This window comes from Channa argus, chromosome 8, assembly GCF_033026475.1.
Source record: "Channa argus isolate prfri chromosome 8, Channa argus male v1.0, whole genome shotgun sequence".
Taxonomy (NCBI): Eukaryota; Metazoa; Chordata; class Actinopteri; order Anabantiformes; family Channidae; genus Channa; species Channa argus.
In genome coordinates this window covers 26,362,502-26,376,442 of record NC_090204.1, presented here as the reverse complement: position 1 = coordinate 26,376,442, position 13,941 = coordinate 26,362,502, and the positions used below count along the sequence as shown (strand labels likewise).

The following is a 13,941-nucleotide window of genomic DNA, read 5'->3' as shown; positions in this document are numbered from 1 at the left end:
ATCACAGTCTTTAGGCATATGATTAAAGGAAGAACAGCATCTGAAGCACCAATGGTCTTACTCAGGAACAGGTGGCACTTTCTTGATGGATGAGGATGAGCCGTGAGATGCAGTGGACATTGTTTATCAGGGTAAATGAGGTAGTTTTCTCCAGAGGTTTTCTGATAACCTCCTGCTGCTGGAGAAACCTCCAGTATTTCTGACAGAAACAGGTGGGTAATACTTTTACTTTGCAGCCTTTTTCTAGGGATGCTTGAAACGGGGCTAGTGACACAAGCGAAGCTGGGATCATTGTAAGTCTTAGTCTTACCCAGCCTTTTTCTGGTTGATTAATTGATATGTAGTCATACAGTACTGTAACTTCACTTCTGACATCACGTCTACAGTTTGTAGAGTTCAGCCATGTTTTGATTGCTGAAACAAATAATCGTGCTTCACCTATATCAATGCTACTATGGAGCAAAGGTCACAGTATTTTTGTTTGGTGTTGGTTCACAGTTTTTAAACAAAATTTTCATGATCGAACAGATAAAAACCTTGATACTCCCATCTGTACAGTTTGTAAACAAAAACATTTTCAGCGTATAAGTATATATACACCTCAAAATGCATTCAGTATGGACACAAACATTCTACATGGTCTCTAGATACTGCGATCACTACAGTGTCTTTGTAGACACAACAAAGGTGTTCGTAATGCTGACACAATGTAACTTCAAATGAATGATGTTTGAATCAATTTTAATGTGAAATATAGGCATACCTTATCAGGCAACAGGAGAATTCAATTCAATTTCATTCATAGCGCTAATTTACAACAGAATCTTTGCACTGCACATTATATAAAAGACAGATATAAAAGACTATACAGATATGTAGAGAAAACAAAACACTTAGAAAACAGTGGAGAGGAAAAACTCCCTTTAATGTAGGAAACCTCCAGCAGAACCGGGCTCAGGGTGAATGGTCATCTGCCTTGATGGGTTAGGGGGGGTGGAAAGTGGATAGAGTAGAAATGAAGAGAAAGAAGAAGCAACCAACAAAACACTGAGCAGATTAGTAATGAGAGAGCGAGAAAATTCATGTGATGCTGAGAAGGGAAACTTTCTGGGATTTAGACTGTATGTAAACTTAGAATAGAAAACATATGGTCATTTTGTGTTCAGGGAAATTCACTTTTTATATGCATCTGTGTATTAAATGTAATTATTTTAAATCTTAATTATTTAAAAATGAATAATAAATAAGCCCGAGTAATAAAAATAAAAAGTAGTAGGTAAATATCTTTATTTAACAGCTTTTTTACAATGATTCACATCTTTTTGATTTTTCTACCCCATGCAGGGCTTCGTGGTCTGATGCTGGCAGTGATGTTGGCTGCTCTGATGTCATCTCTAACATCCATCTTTAACAGCAGCTCCACTCTGTTTACACTGGACCTCTACCACAGAGTCAGGTCTAAAGCTTCCGAGATGGAACTCATGATTGTTGGAAGGTAGAGCTGTACAGTTTAACTATTACATATAGAACAAATAATGCAAAGATCAGAAAATAAACACAATGTAGTGTTTACAGTATGTAAACACAATCAAAGATCCAACCCAAAATGTCTATCAAACTTTAAAAATTACTTGAACGTAAATTTAAACAGTTTGGACAAGTGGACTCTACATCCAGCAAACTTAAAGTGGGTGGTAGAGATGTTCTAGGATTGAGAGAAGTTTAGACAGCATCTTCCTCTTAGCCTCAACATGTACAGAGCCTGGCTCCACAGCAGCAACAGAGCCAGCCCTTCTAATTCATTTGTCTGGCTTTGTTAGTGTCTGCCACCTTTATGCTGCTGCCCAGGCAGACCACAGAATACAAGATATTACTGCTTACCACAGACACATAAAACATCTGCCACACACAAAGATACAGCCTCTGCAGGAAATATAGCTGACTCTGGATCTTTTTCTAAAATGCTGTAGAATTTATTGTCCAGTTTTGTTTAATGTCCAAGTTGACTCAGGTATTTGTACTCTGCCCCTCTGATTATTTTTACCTGCTTCTGCCATTTTTTCTGCCATTTTGATCTGAGTTTGGTTACTTATTTGTCCCCATCTGTCAGTCTCTGTTTTATGCTTAGTTTACTTGTTTGTTTCCCCTGTTTGTTTAGCTTAGTTATATAGCCAGTTTCCTTGCTTTCCCGGCACTGATACAATTTAGTTTATCTTCCTTCTCCTCCGTATTTAAGTTAATGTTCTGTTTTTTTTTTTCAATTTAGTTGTTACCTTTACTGCGTGTGTTTTCCTGACCTGCTTGTGGAGTGATTTTCAGTTGTGTTCACTCCGCTCAGTTCCCTACAATAAACCCACCTAATATTAAAACCTCCTCTAGCTGTCTTTTTATTTGGGTCCTTAAAATCTAATATTCAATCTGTGACACTGTCTACAGACATACAGTGCTGTAGACATACAATTCTGTGCAGACATATAGTGATGAAAACAGATCAATCCATTTATCACATCACTGGGAGTCACAGATATTAAGCACTGTTTGGCCTGAGTCTATATGGTGTTATGGCCTTTGTGGGCAAAAGCTCATTGTTTGAGCTACTGAAATTATGTCGCAATCCGAAATGGTGACTGGGACTATACCACCTCAAATTGTTTATTAAAGTAGAAGTACACACTATAACATATTGACTACATACTAAAAAATTCACTTAAAGTAAAAGGAAACAAGTACTACACTACGTATTATAAACAGCATTGTATTTGATGCTGTTAATACATGAATATAATAAGAATAGTGCATATTTGTTTGGTGAACTAAAGATTTACATTTGGTTATTTGACAGACACCTTTATCCAAAGCGACTTAGACATGAGGTACAAGGCAAGCAAAAATCTAATTCAAGTAGAAAATATCAAAGTGCTATCAGAAGCGTTTCCAATTCATGAGATGCAAATGCAAGAAACAGCAGAAAAGTAAAAAAAAAAAGTAGATTTAAGTGCAAAGGAAGGTGCAGAAGATCACTGAGCTTAAGAGTTTTGCTTGCTGTTGTCTGTGAGGTGCTGGGACCACCTGATGCAGACAGCTACAGGAAACCAGTATTTTTCTTCTTGGTTAGAAATGTTTCACTACCCATCCAAGCAGCTTTTTCAGTCTGAGGAAAGTTGGCTAGGGAACCAAGTTATATCCTCCAGAGTAGGCTTTGTTCCCGAATAGGCTCGTTAGGTGGGAGGTGAGAACAAGGTGAAGTCATCAATAGGTAAGGATTACAACTAGAGGAGTCTTTGACTAAATGTGTTGGTGGGTTTGAAGTGAACAGGTACGTGGTGTCTTATAAATCTTTTTAGCTTCTCTGACACTCCAACCATGTAAGGAATCAACAGGCTTTGCCTTTGAGTCTCTGTGCATTGTCCTTATCCTAAACAAGGTTGCATCCAGATCCAACAGAAGGAAGTAGAGACATTTGTAGAAATACTTACAATTCATTTTCTTGATACTGTTAGTGGATGATGAATTGTAGCCTCAGCTGTTTAGTCCTCGACATATGAGTAGCTTATTGTATCTTTAGTTCATTGGTGCATTAATTCATACTGAAGGAATATGCAGTTTAGAATAGTTTAAATATTATAACTATGGGAACATTTCATTTCTATGTTGGGAATTTAAATTTAGATCCAGTTACTCAAAAGGAATGCAACAGAGACACTCATCCAGGGGTTAACCATCTATCCTATCCATGATTCTTATATCATACAATAGCACTACTATGGGGATCCATCATCTCTGCCTGTAGAAATTAGATAACAATCTTTATCCTACTTCTCCTTTAACCCCTTGAGCACTAAATTTAGCAGTTGTTATTTATCCTAAACATTTTTCTGCGTTATAAAACAACACACCCTGCAGGGAAAGATCAACAGGTTAAGACTTATTTGAATACAGTCCTAATACTACAAATATTTACACAGTGATATCTGACCTAGTATGGCACGATATGATTCATTTCTGACACAGCCTAAAGATACATTATAAAATGTCAAATTATTCTTGCAGTTGCTATTTGTAATTATAGATACATATCTGAATCTGAAACTGTGCTATATTTGATTTTACCCAAATCTGACGTATAAATAATATTGTTTGCATTTTTAGGGTGTTCATCCTGATATTGGTGTGCGTCAGTCTGTTGTGGATTCCAGTTATTCAAACAGCCAATAGTGGACAGCTGTTTGATTATATTCAGTCTGTGACCAGCTTTCTAGCTCCACCTGTTACCGCGGTATACCTAATGGCTATTTTCTGGACACGTGCTAACGAGCAGGTAGGTCACACATAATAAAGCATACTTCTTTGTTTTTTCTGCTATTTCTCCATGCTAATCAGATGCTTGTTGTAAGAGGATCAAATGCATGTCAACATGAGAAATGTATAAAAATTAATCATGACATGGATATTTTTACATTCTAGGCAAGCTCACATTTAAAATTTGTGAAATTAAATTGTGACAATGTTTAATGCAATGGCTGACATTGAAAAAAGTTGGCCAATAAAAGTCAAAAAAGACAATAAAAAAAAAATATCAGACTGATTCACTGTAAAAGTCTTCTATGTCAAGCAGCAAACCCAGACGCATTATTAGATTGACTGACTGGAACTAGCAAGAGAGATCATATTTCACCTTCACTAGCTTCTCTCCATTGGCTTCCCATTAAATGCAGAATAGAATTTAAAACCCTGCTTCTTACATATAAAGCTCTGAATGGTCAGGCTCCATCATATTTAGAAGACCTCATAGCACCATATCATCCCAGTAGACCACTTCGCTCTCAGAATGCCGGCCTACTTGTGGTTCCCAGAATTTCCAAAAGTAGAATGGGAGGTAGAGCCTTTAGCTATCAAGCTCCTCTCTTGTGGAACCAGCTCCCAGTTCAGATTCGGGAAGCAGACACCCTCTCTACTTTTAAGTCTAGGCTTAAAACCTTCCTTTTTAATAAAGCATATTGTTAGTTATAGTTATGCTGCCATAGGCTTAGACTGCTGGGGGACCCACCCCCCAATGCACTGAGCTCCTTTCCTCCTCTTGACCATCTCTCCTCTCCTCTCATCCAGCAATTGTCACCACTGTATGTCATTAACTCTGTGTGTTCTCTCCCGTAGTTGTCTTTGTCCTCCTCTGTCCCCCTCTCTCTGTCCCTTTCTGCAGGTGTCCCCCGGCTTTGAAGCTGTGTGTCTTCCAGCGTGAAGCTACTGATCCTACCAATCTGCCAGATGTTTTGTTGTTGCTTTTGTTGCTCTGTTCTTTTCTCTCTCCCCTTTCCACTCACCCCTACCGGTCGAGGCAGATGGCCGTTCACCCTGAGCCTGGTTCTGCTGGAGGTTTCTTCCGTTAAAGGGAGTTTTTCCTCTCCACTGTTGCCTATGGCTTGCTCCAGGGGGAATTGTTGGGTTCTCTTTATATTACTTTATAATCTTGACTTTATTCTGTAAAGTGCCCTGAGATGACTTTGTTTTGAATTGGCGCTATATAAATAAAGTTGAATTGAATTGAATTGAATTAGACTCAATTTCAATTCAAATTTATTTATATAGCGCCAATTCACTGAAGTCATGTCAAGACAATTTACAGGATATAGTCAAGACTATAAAGATGTATAGAGAAAACCCAACAATTCCCCCTTGAGCAAGCCCTAGGCAACAGGGGAGAGGAAAAACTCAATTTAACATTTACATTTACATTTAGCAGACGCTTTTATCCAAAGCGACTCACAAGTGAGGTACAAGGCAAGCAAAAATCTAAGTCAAGGAGAAAAATCAAAGTCTTATCAGAAAAGTGTTCACAGTTCAGGAGATGCAAGTGTGAGAAAGAGCAGAAAGGAATTTTTTAAGTGCATAGGAAGATGCAGAAGCGTTTAACAGAAGAAACCTCCAGCAGAACCAGGCTCAGGGTGGGCAGCCATCTGCCTCGACCAGTTGGGGTGAGTGGAAAGTGAAGAGAGAAAAGAAAAAGAGCAACAAAAGCAACAACAAAACATCGGGCAGGTTGGTAGAACCTGTAGCTGCACACTGGAAAAAACACACAGCTTCAAAGCCCGTAGACACCTGCAGAAAGTGACAGAGAGGGAGACAGAGAAGGAGAAACACAACTACGGGAGTTAATGTCACGTAGTTACACATAGTTAATGTCATACAGTGGTGACAATTGTGGGGTAAGATGAGGAAAGGAGCTCAGTGCATTGGGGGCTGGTCCCCCAGCAGTCTAAGCCTATAGCAGCATAACTATAAGCAAGTATAAGCTTTATCAAAGAGGAAGGTTTTAAGCCAAGACTTAAAAGTAGAGAGGGTGTCTGCTTCCCGAATCTGAACTGGGAGCTGGTTCCACAGGAGAGGAGCTTGATAGCTAAAGGCTCTGACAGTAGTCCAACCTAGAAGTAACGGATGCTTAAGCTAGTTCAGATAATATCACAACGAAAACCATATGTATTACAGTTACACAGTCAGTTAGTCACCAAAGACTGTGTCCCTTAAACTCTGTATTATAAAAAATATTGTAAACTTTATTAAAAAATTACAGTAAAATAATGAATATTAAAAATGACCTTATTTCTGATTAAGGAACATTTGCACTAACCCAATGTGCATTAAATATGTTTTTGGTATTGCAATGGGATCCAAACCTTTACACCCAACTGTAATAAACAGAAGGACAGTGACAGCATTTTGCAATATTTATTGATAGTTGTAAGAGTTTTAGTACCTTAATTCCACAGCCTAAGTGAGTTTTCCCCAGCTCAAGTGATCAGAAATATTTTTATTATAAAAAATATAAGTAAATCAAACTCACTTAGTAGGCCAAATATGTGGTTACCTAGGCACACAGCAGCAGTGCCATAAACTCTGCACCTATGATGAAAGCTATTAAGAAATAAGCATAAGCAAAATCCTGGTATTATAACTAGATTTTGGCACTAGGCTTCTTTTAAAAACAGGTCAAGGCATTAAAAATTGAGAACGATCATTATTGTGTTTTTCTTTTGCCAGTTCCATATGAATTTGCATTTAATATGGTTTGTATGATTTTTTTTTTATGTTTGTGTGTATCAGGGTGCATTCTGGGGACTGATGACCGGACTAGTGGTGGGAATGATCCGCATGGTTCTGGAGTTCTCCTATATGGCTCCCTCCTGTGGTCAGCCTGATGTTCGACCTGCTGTTGTGGCTGATGTCCACTACCTGTACTTTGCTCTCATCCTGTTGGCTTTCACCTGCCTTATCATTGTTGTTGTCAGCTTGGCCACTGCCCCAATACCGAAAGAACATGTAAGAATAGAAAAAGCATCGAAAAATGTTATGCTTTAAGATGAATACTTTACATTGTAGAAAATCGAAGTTTATGTCACGCATGTTTAATGTTTGGGGATGGGTGCCATCTTGCCATCGTGCACGCACACAACCTGCTATAGTAGTTAAACTAGGGTACCTGCATACACATTGTTTTGTTTGGTTCAGAACTTCTTTAGATAGAGATGGGGCAAAAATATGGCGACACACCGATACTTACATACTATGGCACCTGGGATAAAAAAAGTTTTCTGAACTTTCTGCCAGTGTTGATGGCTGGGCATCAGCTTAGTGAGGAACAGAAACTGAGTTTGTGTTGTCTGACTAAAAAAATATAATTGAGGCTGGACTACAACAGTGGCGCTGAGAACAGATGCTGAAACAGGATCAGGAAAGGTTTTCTATTGGTCAGAACAGGCATGGCATTGGCATTTCTCTCTGGAAATGTCAAACCTTTACTACTTTTATTTTTTAAAAGCTGTAACCAGAAGTACCTTGGTGATAGGTGAAGTCAACCTAGAGTGCTTTATATTCACAAACAAACCTTGAAGTGAACCCAATATCCAAACTGTACGGTAGACTTTGGTTCACTTTAGAACTTTGGGAAAAAAAAGTTTGACTCATCAGTCTGAGTTTGTTTTAAAGGCTGAAAGGGACCATATGTTTTAAAGATCCTTTACACTAAGAAGATGAATGGATTTTAAATGTTTCTGCCTTCTTCATTTTTTACTTTTGGCTGCTCCCTTTCAGGGGCCACAAGGGGTCACTGTGGAGACCCCTTTTAGGGGTCATGTGCCTCCATCTAACCCTACCCTCTACATCCTCTTCTCTTACACCAACTAACTTAATTCCCTCTCTCACTACATCCATAAATATCCTCTTTGGTCTTCCTCTGGACCTCGTGCCCAGCAGCTCCAACCTCAGTGTCCTTGTACCCATATATTCACAGTCTCTCCTCTGAACATGTCCAAACCACCTCAATCTAGCTTCTTTGACTTTATCTCTGAAACATCTAACACTCTAACATACTTCTCTGCCACTACACGTCCTCATACAATACTACAGCTCCTTTCTCAGCACCGTGTCATATGCATTCTCTAAATCTTTGAAGACACAATGCAACTCCCTATGACCTTCGCTGTACTTGTCCATCAGCATCCTCAAAGGAAATACTACATCTGTTGTAAACCTTCTAGTCATGAAACCATGTTGCTGCTCACAAATGCTCACCTGCTGCCCTTAGCCTTGCTTCCACTACTCTTTCCCACAACTTCATTGTTTGGCTCATCAGCTTTATTCCTCAGTAGTAGCCACAGCTCTGCACATCTCCCTTGTTCTTAAAACTGGGCCAAGATGTTGTTAAAAAAACTAGTCACAAAATCTACTGCCACCTCTCCTAGACACTTCCATACCTCCACAGGTACATACCATACCATCAAGACTTTGTGCTCCACACTAGTGACCTCTTCTACTCTTCGTTCCCTTTAATTGGATAATGGGTCAGTTGCTGTTGACTGGGGAAGGGCCCTTATTTGCTACATCAATACCTGCCTGAGCTTTTTTATTTGAGCTTTTGCAACTTTCATAATATCCCATTTCTAGTCAGTTGCATGTGCAGCTTTAGCGATATGAGAGTGACTAATGTATAACACATTATCTAAAGCTGTGGTAAGCCCCAATGTACTGTGTCAAGTGTCAGACAAGAGTGTCCATCCATCAATGATCCATAACCATTTATCCACTTTGGGTCATGGGAAGTTGGAGCTCAGCCCTGCTGTCATACGGCGAGAGGCGAGGTGCAACCTGAAGAGGTTGCCAGTTTAGCTCATGGCAAACAGAAAGAGAAATACACAGACAAACAGCCATTTACATTCACACCTATGGACAAGAGTCATTTATTAACCTAACATGCATCTTTTTGGAATGTGCGAGGATTACTCTAGTTTCCTCGCACATTCCATGCAAGCACAGGGAGAACAAGCACAACTCCACCAGTTACATAGCGCTTTTATCCAAAGGGCTTTACAATGTTAATTTCCATTTACCCATTCACACACATGGATGGAAGTGGCTGCCATGCAAGGTGCTCACCTGACCTACTGGAAGCAACTTGGGGTATAGTGATTTGCCCAAGGACACTTCGACCTGTAGCCGGGACCAGGATTAAACCACTGACCCTGTGGTCTGTGGATGCCCGCCTTACCAACTGTGCTACAGCTGCCCCTACCTATTGGTTTCTACCTTGGTACTCAAAGTGCTTTACACTGCTTCTCATTCACTCACTCACAGTCACTGGTAGCAACTAAGTTGGGGTTCAGTGTCTTTCTCAAAGACAGTTTGACATGTGACCGGAGGAGCCGGGTATTGAACCAGCAACTGGGGGATTGGTGTACAAACGCTCTACCTCATGCACCACAGTCGCCCTAATAATAATAAGCAATAATTTAACTATAACTAAATTAATACTGTATTAATTTACCCCAGCTGTGCAGTGCTGGTCCAAGCCTGGTAGAAATTGGGGAGGGTCGAGTCAGTAAGGGCATCCGGCGTAAAAACTGTGCCAAATCAACATGCGGACAATCATCCGCTGTGGCGACCCTGAACTCATGGGATAAGCCGAAAGGACAAAAAAATATATATATTCATAAAGAAAATGTTGTGTATTTATTGCCCTTAAACCAGAATTAGAAGCTTTTTTTACGTAGGTATAAATGTTACAATAAAATTCAGCCTCTGCACTTAACTCCTAAACCCCAGAGAAGCAGTGGGCAGCAATAGGCTGCGACTGCGGCGCAGGAAGGTAGAGCAGTTGTCCACCAATCTCACAGTTGTTGGTTTAATCCTTGGCTCCTCCGGTCACATGTCGAAGTGTCCTTGAGTGTCCTTGCTCGCGGTGAGTGTTGGCCAGCTGCATAGCAGCTCCCCCATTGGTGTATGAATGTGTGTGTGAATGGGTGAATAAGAAGCAGTGTAAAGTGCTTTGAGTGCCAATAGGTAGAAAAGCGCTATATAAGTGCAGACCATTTACCTGGGGTGCTCAAGAGAGTTAAAGTTCCACTAGTGGAAGTTGGACAGGTATTTAAATATTCATAAAAACTGCATTGGTAGAAACACCGGTTTTGTGCTTGCAGGAAAATGAAGCCCATTATGTTCTTATTGTCTTTGTGATGGGACAAAAATCTATTTGATAAATCTTAAGCTACAGCACTGCCTGATTACAGTGAAAATGAACTTGAATAACGCTGGCTAGAGTCACCTCCTAAGCAGTGTTAAAACAAGTTTAGGATTAAGCAGGGGAGAACAATTACTGCAGTGGAAAAGAGCTAGTAAAGGTTGTGAAGCTGGTCTTTATCAGATGTTATTTCTGATGTAAAGCTATAGGGGTGTAAAGCAGAAAGGCTGCATTTTGTGCTGAATTTTTTTCTTCTCCTGTCCAGCTTTACAGGCTGACCTGGTGGTCCAGATATAGTCAGGAGTCACGGATCGACCTTACAGGTCCCAAGATGGCTTCTGGCCAAGTAAACCCTGACCACAACCCAGGCTCTGGCTGCTTGCCAGATTCCAGATGGTGGCGAGCTGCTCTTTGGGTGTGTGGACTTAATGGTGCAGCCAATACCCCTTCACCTCAAATGACTGAAAATGGTGAACTAAACTCACTGCACGAGGAGCCACTCTGGAGAAGCGTCTGCAATGTCAATGCCCTGCTGCTACTCGCTGTTAACGTCTTCCTTTGGGGATACTTTGCTTAATGTGCAGGTTTAATGAAATAAATGTCATGCCTATGAACAAGTTGTTATTAGTAGTTAGATTGGTGTTTATGTGTTAAATACTGTGAGTTTGCTGGCTAAGCAGGAATTTCTGTAGGGGCAACCTGCTGGGGAGCTTTGCCCAAAACTACATAGCTTCAGGCACTTTTTTTTTCTTCCTGTTTGCATTCACACTACTGGTGAGTAGGAAGTCAAAATTAACACAGACTGGCCAATAGTCAGTCTGCAATAATGTGTCCCTCCAGATACTTTTTGATGTTGTAAATGTACATAAGAATGTACCAATCCTCTGTGAGTTCTGTGCAGCCTTGTAATTTAAAACCTTATAAAAACTTTGCAACATACTATCGCAACAATTGCATATTTTTGGCCTCAACAATAACAAAAAGCAATGCAAAATCCTGGAGAGACTGTTTAATATGTTCCTATATTGATTTGCAGTGAGACTGGAGACTTTCCTAATATCCGGCAAAGCATGTTTTCCAATTTTCACTTCAGTCAAATGGCAGTAATCATAAAATACATCAACATGAAACAGGCAAGTTAACACAGTTTGCTGAAACAATGCTGCTTGCTACCCAGGAATGAAGGCAGATACTGGTTGGTTGCTCTCAGGAGCTGGGCTGTAAGCTGTTGTGATCGCTGCTGTCTCTGCCTGGCAGAGCAGATCTCTGATCAAATTTATACTGCATTGACTCAGTGCTGGACCTGATTAGCATACACATGTTTATGATTCCTGTGCAGCCAAGTACCTATTTTAAAGTAGGAGCTAAAAACATTCCTCAGATAGCCTTCTAAGAACTTTTATCATTCATTGTCATTTAGTACCAAAGTGTTGGCATGAAAATATAATAATAAGGATAATTATCCTTATGCTGATTGTCCCATTTCAGAATAATATTTATAATAATTAATTTGTTTATTGGTTGTATTAATAATAGGAATCATCAGTCTAACTGCAATTGTCAGCTAAATGGTAGTGGAGAAAAATACCTTTAGTACTCTGAAATTTAGTAAAGTAAAAGCATTAATTAGAACAACGTATGCCAACACTATACTAAAGTATAAGTACATTAGTAGTGATTACTAATGTATAGTGATTTTTCATTTCTGTGTAGGAATACACATAGCTGTATATTAGCAAACACCTTATGAGATGCAGAAAAGCTGACAATATAATATTGCACATATATTAGATTGTCAACTGGTATTTAACTATAACAGTTAACAACAATAGCTACCATTTGCTGTAACCAAGTCACAGCTCCTAAAACAATTTAAACATTGTTTGGTTGAACAGACAACCACTATTAAATCTTGCACACAACAAGACTACAAACACATTGCACTCACATAAATAACTGTCCAGCAGTGACTCCATGCCAGGAAAATTGCAAAATGGATTTTTGCTCTAGGAAACCTGCATGAAGACTGCTTTTGGCCTAACACTATCATTGTGCCGGCAGGAAAATCCAATAACGCCTAATAATGATCATGTTAGACTGATGTCTAAGTGACTTAACTATAAAATCTATAATCACTTTTAAAGATTTATAAAGTAAAAGCTGAGTGACATCACACTTATTTACACTGAAAGATGCAGTAGCTTTGAAAACCTTGTATTAGTGATTTGCCATTTATCAGGTTATTTCTTCTGATTTGTTCCTTTTTTGTTTCATAGTAAGTCAGATTTTTGTGTACCGCATTATAACGTTTCTACTTGATTAATGTTATGATTATGAGTTCTTATGAGTTCTACATACAAACTACATGTCATTTATTGTATTTTAATAAAGTGCAATTAAATAAAAATTCTTCCCCCTCAGACTAATTGGGTGGGACTGTACACTTGGGGCAATGGAGGGATGGGGCTTCATCTATCCTGCGTATAAATCTAGGCTGGGGGAGGAAAGGTTTCAAAAGATGTTTCTTGGTACTGATGAATATCAGAAACTTATAATAAAGACCAAGAGAAAGATGAAAAAGCTTCTATTTCAGCATCACTGAGTTGATAATAATAGTAAGAAGAGAGTCGACAAACTGGCAATGAATCAGATTGTCGACTTTTTTCAAAAGGCCATGTCCATGTAGCCTCAACATTTGGTGTTGCCTGGGGTGTTGATGTTTTAAAATGTTTTCTGGATGTATTTAAATAATGGCCATTTTAAACATTTTACATTACAAATAGTCCAATATCTTGTTTCAGTAGTTCACATAATCAGCAACGCACCATCAAAGTTCTGCTAGTTAATCATAATGCTTGTCTGAATAAAAACTTACTATAGCACGCTTCCCTTCCTATAAATGCACCAGTCCAAAACTAAAGTGTAAATTCAAACTTTCTGATTAGCATACTGTGATGGAAATATATATACTTTGAGTGTGATATGGTGGAGTGGTTAGTGCTGCCAGCTCATAGAAACCTTCTATGATAAGGGTTCATGGCCATGGTCTTCTGTGTGGAGTTTGCATGTTCTCCAGGTACCTCCCACAGTCCAAATACATGCATGTTAGGTTAATTGCCCATAGGTGTGAATCTTTAGCACACTTGACTGTACTGTACTGTAAAATAGTATACAATAGGTTTACTGGTCGGCACTGTCTTAGGTTCTGTGTCCTGTCCTGTGTTATTTTCTGTTGTCTGTCTACACTGTCTGTCTGTACTGTTTTTCGTCTGCACTTGTTTGCACTAGGTTGCACTCAATGCACTTTACATAGCTTGTGTTGTTTTGTAGCACCTTCTGGAGGAAAGTTTCTACTGTGTACCGTGTACCACTGTGTATAGTAGAAATGACAATAAAAGCCACTTGACCTGACTTGTCTTGACTTGACTTGACTT

General features: G+C 39.3%; 1 protein-coding gene across 1 annotated transcript in view; it reads left to right on the top strand.

The window, feature by feature from the left end:
• The window catches only part of slc5a9 (solute carrier family 5 member 9), a 47,198-nt gene extending 33,314 nt beyond the window's left edge, over positions 1-13,884 (top strand). The window contains exons 11-14 of the mRNA XM_067513811.1: positions 1,345-1,495; positions 4,150-4,318; positions 7,099-7,314; positions 10,773-13,884. Coding sequence (XP_067369912.1) covers positions 1,345-1,495; positions 4,150-4,318; positions 7,099-7,314; positions 10,773-11,084 — 848 coding nt within the window. The 3' untranslated portion in view covers positions 11,085-13,884. The remainder of the gene's footprint in view (positions 1-1,344; positions 1,496-4,149; positions 4,319-7,098; positions 7,315-10,772) is intronic.
• Positions 13,885-13,941: the final 57 nt, after the last annotated feature.